General features: G+C 34.6%; 1 protein-coding gene across 1 annotated transcript; it reads right to left on the bottom strand.

Annotated features, from left to right (window-relative positions):
* Window positions 1–5,802: 5,802 nt before the first annotated feature.
* LOC113735901 (F-box/kelch-repeat protein At3g06240-like) lies at window positions 5,803–6,630 on the bottom strand. Its single transcript, XM_027262869.1, has one exon. It carries the CDS (start codon window positions 6,628–6,630, stop codon window positions 5,803–5,805), a length of 828 nt encoding a protein of 275 aa, XP_027118670.1.
* Window positions 6,631–8,422: the final 1,792 nt, after the last annotated feature.

Here is an 8,422-nt window from a genome sequence, read left to right as displayed (position 1 = left end):
ATCATTTCCGTCACTTTGACACTTTAATCCAAACCATAAGGGGGTTATGTATAGCTTTTAAAACCATAGGAGGGTTATGTGAAAAAACACTAAACCACAGGGGGGTAAAGTGGAGTTTGCCCCTTAATCTTTGGTTATCAACCGGTCTGAATATATTAAGATTTGAATTCATTAAATTTAAGTGTTGAATTAGGTTATCAAACAGGGCTTTAATCCTTTCTTAGCTTTTCCAAAACTGACTACCACTTATATTGCTATGTAAAAGTGTTTCTTTTCTTTACCATTTAACCTAAAATTATTCTAACACAGGTTCTACACTATTTTATTTCATGAATTGTAACTGACAAATTGATATGTCTCATACTTTTGAGTGCTTAAACTCTAATGCAAGTGTGAAGTATGACTAAAACATAGTTAGGCAAGTTAATGTATTAATGAGCACTAAATTAAATGCTGTAGACAACTTCAAGTCATAAAATACACACAATAGTTGTGACTTGTGAGTCTACATTATTCAATTCCAAAATTATTGATATCAATTGATCAAAATCAATCTTTCACAAATACCATTCTAGAAACCAAGAACAAAAATTCCCACTTATTGACACTGTCAAAGTCAATGCACGAATTAAAGTCAAACGTGATTTCTGTTTTCATTCATTAGTCAACTTAAATTTTTTCAACAATAACAGCTCTCCCTTCTTCACACAAGCTGATCCATTTTCCAGTTGTCCTCCCTGTATATACCCTTTTTTCTCAAACAGCTTCTGCCCACATCCATTTCTCTTCCTTCAAGCACAAAAATGAAGAATTTTCCAACCATCATTTTCTCCATTAAGGTTCTTATCGGAGCCTTCCCACAGCTGATTTCAAGTCTTAATATTTGATATTTTAGGATGCCATATATTTAAATAGAATAAAATTATTTTGAACATAACATATGAAAATAATTTTGGCACCCCCCAAGGAAAAAATCTTGGTTTCGTCACTGCTTAGGAGGAAATTGGGGCCTATTGCTAACAAAAGATTGTGAAAATTTACCTTTATACCCTAATTATTTGAAAAAATCTAATGAACAAATTTTGCAAAAGAAACATTGTTTCTTGTCAACAAATTAAGTAACTAATAAAACCACCTGTAATGTTGCTTTAACATATTTAATTTATATTAAATACAAAATCTACTAGTTTTCCTTTCATAAAAATATAAGTGTAACAATTTTTCAATTTTAGTTACAAACATTTATGTATTTTACATAAATGTAATGATTCAGAGTAAAATGCCCAAAAATAGCTAGTAGTTTGTTGATGTAATGCAAAAAACTCATAAACAGCTGGTATGTTATGGGCACAATCTTTTTTACTTTCACATATTTAAAATTTGTTAAATACAAAATCTACCAAGTTCCCTTTCGTAAAAATATAAGTGTAACAGTTATTCAATTTTAGTTATAAACATTTACATATTTTACATAAATGTAATGATAAAGAGTAAAATGCTCTTAAATAGCTAGTATTTTGTTGATGTAATGCAAAAAACTCATAAAGAGCTGGTATGTTATGGGCGCAATCTTTTTTACTTTCACATATTTAAAATTTGTTAAATACAAAATCTACCAGTTTTCCTTTCGTAAAAATATAAGTGTAACACTTTTTCAATTTTAGTTACAAACATTTATGTATTTTACATAAATGTAATGATTCAGAGTAAAATGCCGATAAATAGCTAGTATTTTGTTGATGTAATGTAAAAAACCCATAAAGAGCTGGTATGTTATGGGTAATATCTTTTTTACTTTCACATATGTAAAATTTGTTAAATACAAAATCTACTAGTTTCCCTTTTATAAAAATATTAGTGTAACACTTTTTCAATTTTAGTTACAAACATTTATGTATTTTACATAAATGTAATGATTCAGAATAAAATGCCCATAAATAGCTAGTATTTTGTTGATGTAATGTCAAAATATCATAAAGAACAGGTATGTTATAGGAAATATGTTTTTTACTTTCACAAAAATCAGTTTATGTTAAATACCACCTGCATGGCTGTGTTTAGTACTGCTTACGCTTCCTCTTCAGTGTTTTATTCCTAGGCCTATTATACTTATGTGAATTCCGTGACACCTCAATACATTTTCAGCTTTCGCAGTACGCCTCACGGTCGATGGGCCCATGAACATTTCTAAACCGCCTGCACCTGTTATAGGTAACACTTGCTTTTTTATAATTATTCCCTTCATCCTCCGTACATGCCAGCTTTACAACGTGTCTACTTTTTTGCCATATTCTTTACCTTTCCATACCTATCTTGTATTAGTTGAATACACTACAGAAAATGCTAAGAATCATACCAAAACTTTTGAGTAGAGAGACGGGATATTTATATTTTTTGTACAAGGGACCCAAAGAATGCTAAGAATCATACCAAAAAGAAGTATTGACTATACTCAAAGGTTGAGCAAGACATCTAAGTTGCAAAACCTTTCTTCACACCTAAAAACAATAATTGGTAAGAATTTTATCCTCCCAAAAATTACACTTCCGTTAGTATAATACATCTCCGTTAGCATAATAGAATGGATCCATCTTAGCATTTCAAAATTTACAAAATGGAGGAATTTTATCCTCCCAACTTTGTTACGAATTTTAAAATCATACTACTAGTTGTTTCTTTTATAGGATCTTTGCATTTTGATAATACCAGCTCTCAAGAATTCACGTAACGTGAGCTCGTAGGAGTGGAGTTCGCCTTTAAGAAATGCCAGCTTTCAAATGATTGTATTTGCAAGAAAGTGAAGTTCTGATGGCAAAAAGAGTTATAGAGTCCGTGTAGACGTCCCCTAAGGCGAACCAAAGGGTTCGGCAAACCACCTGCCCAACTCTCGTCGAGACTCACTCACTCACTACCATGCTCAAATAACGTACAAGGCACATCTCAAATAATACATCAATTCCTCCACGAATTTACATGTCACAAGCGAAGCGAATACTAGTTCCATGCTTGGGGTGGGAGTTATAAAGTAACTCTACAGGTCAATGATGGAGCCAAGGGGGCTGAGGGGGCCATGCCCTAAATTTTGAAAATTTTAATTTATAGTATATAAATATATATGTAAAACAAAGTTGGCTTCCCTTAATTTTTTCAATGTTAATTTATATTATGAAATTTCAAAAACCTAAACATATAATTTGATGATCCATAGTAAATTGACCCAATTTAATATATTATAATAAAAAGACCCAATACATAATTATTAATGGGTTAAAACAAAAATAATTACTTTATTGGCCCATATACAAATATACAATTTAATCCAATTGATTAGAGTTGTTCTCACTTCTCTTCCTGTATCAACTGCAACTATAAAACAGACATTTTAAATTATGAAGATAATCAAGACAAAACTCCGAAATAAGCTCAAAGATAATTTCTTAAATGATTGCCTAACTGTATACATAGAAAAGGAAGTTGCCGAAAAATTTAGCATTGATTTAATAATAAATGAATTTAGTTCTATGAAAGAACGTAAAACCATTTTACTTTTAAGAAAAGAGGTTGGAATTTCAAGGTATGTTAACATAACTTTAATCTTTTTTTAATTGAAAATAGTTATTTTTACACTACATAGTTATATATATATATATATATATATATATATATATATTGTATAGATGACATATTGGAATATCTTCTCATAATGTGCAACTTGGATGGTTTATGATGTTATAAAATATTTAATCAAAGGTTATTACTTGTCTTAATCATTATGACTATGCTGTATATTTACAAAATAAACATATCTTTATAATTAATGTTAATATTTGATGTTTTTAGATGTAATATATTTAAATAGATGAAAATTATTTTGAACATAACATATCAAGATAATTTTGTTAGAAAAAATTTTGATCCCCTAGAAAAAAAAAATTTCTGGCTCCATCACTACTAGAGGTCGAGTACCTAGACGGGGAGCCTGTAGTGCACTTCAAAACAGAAACTTCATCTTGTCAAGGCCAGCAGCTACCTTATGTACAATTCTTAAACCAAAACAAAAAAAAAGTCTTAAATGTGAGCTCTTGTCTATCTTTTTTATTATTTTATTTTCATAAAAACATTATGATTGCTTGTTTCTATTTTTTTTCTTATTTTCTGAAACAATTGAGAAAAGGTGATAAAAATAAAAACTGTTGAGTTTGAGAATGAATAGTTGCATCGTAATATGTAAAAAGTCAATTGAAATTAAATTACTGTTTACCATATGTTTATAAAATAGTTCATTGATTTATCAAATTGCAAATTTTCTTATTTAGTGTTTGCTAGCAAAATAAAGGGATAATTTCGTATACCTTCCTCGAGGTTTCAGACAATTGCAGTTAAATACCCTCTAAAATTAAAATTACACTCATCTCCTTTTGATGGACACATTTGATAAATATTGTAGCCTTTGCCTTTAAAGGAAAGTCAAAAAAGTGGGAAAAGGTATAGACACATGAATTTTTGCCAACTTTACTCTCTTTATATTCTGAACGAAACATTTGCCACTTTGTTTATAAAAATTAATTAAAAAAGAGAAAAAAGATGTGAAAGTAGTAAGGATCCTCTCAGTACAACAAAGAGTGCATATACAATTCTGCACTTATGACCGTTAGAAGCAAGAAAAAGTGGACAATTTGCAACAGCTCTATCTTGGCATCATATAACCTAGATAAAGTATAAAAAATGCATCCTATTTAAAACTCTTAGCATTATTCCTCTCTATGGCAAATTGAGGAAATCAATTTTGCTTCTCAAGATAATAGTTGAGAAATAACAAAATCAATTTTGCTTTTGTAGATGCTTGCGCCAAGAAGCACATAAAAAAATATTAGTGTTGTAGGCAATTTTTTCTCACATTTTTGCAATATTATTAGCTGCAACATTTTGAGGAAATGTTGGTCATTATGAGGCTTTTGGTGCTAACATGTTGTCATATCTATCATAGGGGGGAGGTATGTGTAATTTTTAATTTTAGAGAATATTTAAATGAAACTGTCAAAAACCTTGAGGGAGGTATCTGAAATTATCCCCAAAATAAAGGAACAAATTTGGGTTTTACTTAATTCAAGGATTTTAAAATAATTAGAAGACAATAAAATATGAGTTGTTGATATGTGCCATGTAGATTGATGTTAATGCAAATCAAATAAAAGCTTTAGACATGGAAATTGAGTACAAAATAGAAGTAGTGAGTCCAGCCACAAACCTAATAATTAGGAAGCATATAGTTGGAGAGCTTCAATTCCTAAGAATGCAAGTGGACAAGAAGGTGTTCATTTTGTGACAGTCATAGAGTGCAATTGATTCAAAGCTAGCACTATGTCAGGTGCAAAATTGATAGAAAGTTAATGTAGCTACGCTAACTCTTGAGCTGTTGAGAGGTTAATTAACATGTTTGTGTTCTAGATTAGCTCATACTCCCACAGTTTAAGGTTTTTTTTCCCCCTTCTATTAGACCAATAGTTTCATTTTGACCAATAATTCCTCCTGTTTTTCCGTTCTCCCCTCATCTTAGTCAATAAAAAAGTTGGATATCTTTAGAAAATATCAGTAGACATTGAAAGCTTCCATAGCTTTAACAAATGAATTCATCTTAAGCCAAAGTAATAAGCAAGACAAGTGCATCATGTATCATTCGTTGTTGAGTTTATACACCAGCAAAAGTAATTTGAAGATCAAGACTTAAAAAAGGAGGCAGTACAGTAATTAACACAAGGAAGGCATAGAAGAAGAGATATAACACTGGAAGTACCATCGAGTTTACAACTCCACTCTCTTGAGTATCTCTCTGGCCTCGGTGGTTGCCTTTCTTTTGGGATTAGTGCAGGGTGACAGATTGCTCTCAGTATACAGAGCTGTTTCGATCTCAAAATTCTTGTGCACAAGAACGTCAAACTTATTCTTCCTGGAATTAAACTTGACAACTTTCTTGTGACCCATTTGCAACACAACTTCTCCATGTTTGTTAATGGACAATGGAACCACAAAAGGAGTTCTGAATAGAATTGGAATGTTGGCCACTATAGCCCAGGAACTTATGATACCATGCTCTTTCATCACCCATATTGTCCATGCTCCAGGGCCAGATTCATAGTGATTACAAACCAAACAAAGAAACCTTTCTAAAACCCCAACATGTAGCATATGCCCAGTAAACTTAGGTAGTTCCAAATTCTTGAATTTTTCATCTCCTAAATCAAAGCATCCAATCCTTCTACATAACATTTGATCCTTACCCCTTTTCTCAAGCACTAGCCAATAGAAAAATCCATCAACATAAGCTCCATCCACTTGCAAAACCTCATTATAAGGACAATTTCCAATTCTTTTCCAAGAATTACTTCTTTTACTATAAACTCTTACCCCCTTTCTCTTTATGCTATGCGAATATATGAAATTCTCTTCATTAAACCAATATTCATCACAACAAACACCTCTTAAAACCTTATAATCATCATAGGATTGATCATAGCCAAATCCATAAAACACATAGCTATCTTCCCAGAAACCAATTTCAGGCAACTTCTTTAGTAGTATAGTACTAGGATTCCACAAGTAAAGACTTTTATTGTTGAGGATTGACAACATTAAACCATCACAAGAGCCCAGAAACTGAAAAGGGAAACTATTTTGTACCTGTAGAGGGGTCAACTCTCCCAACGACACGTGTCAGTTCGGCCAGCCTGCTCGGCAGTGCAGACCTACCAATTCGGACCTCAGCCACCGGCCTCCAAGAGTTCGAACAGGGGGAGGACCCCAGACCCATTGGGTAAGGCCAAAGGTAAAATTCAAATGGGACTCCAATTCCCGTGACTTAGTAAGACTCATATTTGGGATAGCCACCAAAGGTAGCGGGATGACTTATGACTCTTTTCGGACCATCCCACAGGACTTTATAAATAAGGAATGGAGGGACCAGGAAAGGTACGCACACATACACATATAGCACCATACAATACAATTACTTTCTCTTACTTCTCAACTGATTTGAGCGTCTGAGTCACAACGGGGAGCTAGTCTCCCTGTTCATCCATTGCAGGTCAGTTCGGGAGCATACATGGAAGCTCTATTCAGATCGTGATCTTAGCATACTCATCAATTGGCGCCGTCTATGGGAAAGTTTGTTTTTCCTTGCAAACCATGACGAAGACTTGATCTCAGAAGAACACTGAGAAGCCCTGGGGGAACGAGCAGAGCGATCCGCAAAATCCTCACCATGGTCCAATCCAAGTTGAGGAGGGGACGGAGCTCTCTCGAATCCCACCTGAACAGTTGGTGCAAGCAGTGGCGAAAATCTGCCCACCTTCGAAGCAATCGTGAACTACCTGAGCTGTAAAGGGGAGATCGTTGTGACCCAGGTCCTGAAGCCCAGAAGAAGGACAAAGAAGAATCGTCGGAGTCGGAAACAGGAAGTCCGCACCCCCAGCGAAAACGGGTACGAAAAGAACCTTCACAGGATCAGATGGAAGCTTTCGAACCTCCCCATAAGAACTCCCGAACAGACCACTTTGGGTCTTTTTGGGGGAACGAGTATTCTCCAAAGCGTGAAGAATACCTAATACGGGATGAACTGGACATACTATTGGATCCGGAAGAGGACAAATACTCTTTCTCTCTTTTCATATCGGATATTGAGAACTACCCCCTACCGCCTAGGTTCAAGATACCAAGCATGAAATCTTATGATGCCACCACAGATCCAGAAAATCATTTGTTTGCGTTCTTAACTCATATCTGGTTGCAGACTGCTATGGATGCCGTTCGATGCAAAACCTTTCCCATGTTTCTTGAGGGAAGGGCATGCCAATGGTTCCAAAGGTTGTCTCCCAGATCCATACAATCTTTCGGGCAACTCGCTCGCCTGTTCGCAGCTCAGTTCGTCTCATCCCGAGCCTTCTCTAAGAACACTACTCATCTGATGGCAGTTTGGCAAAAACCGGAGGAGTCCTTACCGGAGTACATGGTACAATTTAATGAGTCCCTTCAAATCCGCGATCGAGATGACAAGGTAGTCATGACAACCTTTATTAATGGGCTGCACTTACAAAAGTTGTATACAGAATTTGTGGAAAAGCATACTAAGTCAGTTTGGGAAATGCTAGATCGAGCTCATGAAAGGGCCAACGCCGAAGAAGCTAATCGTCCAAAGAGTGAAGAAGAAAAATAGAGGAGAAGGGAGTACAAGCGGGAGGATAAGACATTCATGAGACCGGTTCCAGAGAAACAAAGACCGAACTCCGGAACCGGAGGTGCAGAATCTGGTTGAAGTGATCAACACCATAGTTGGGGGACCCGTTAATGGGGATAGTCATATAACTCGGCGAAACAATTGCCCTCTCCTAGTGGGGACAACCTGAGTAAACAGTTAAAAATATATGAG

The sequence above is a fragment of the Coffea arabica genome, chromosome 3c, assembly GCF_036785885.1.
Source record: "Coffea arabica cultivar ET-39 chromosome 3c, Coffea Arabica ET-39 HiFi, whole genome shotgun sequence".
Classification (NCBI taxonomy): Eukaryota; Viridiplantae; Streptophyta; class Magnoliopsida; order Gentianales; family Rubiaceae; genus Coffea; species Coffea arabica.
This window is presented reverse-complemented; position numbering and strand designations above follow the sequence as displayed.

Coding starts and splice junctions, on each gene's coding strand:
- LOC113735901 (XM_027262869.1), bottom strand. CDS start 6,630: ATGTTGTCAATCCTCAACAATAAAAGTCTTTACTTGTGGAATCCTAGT.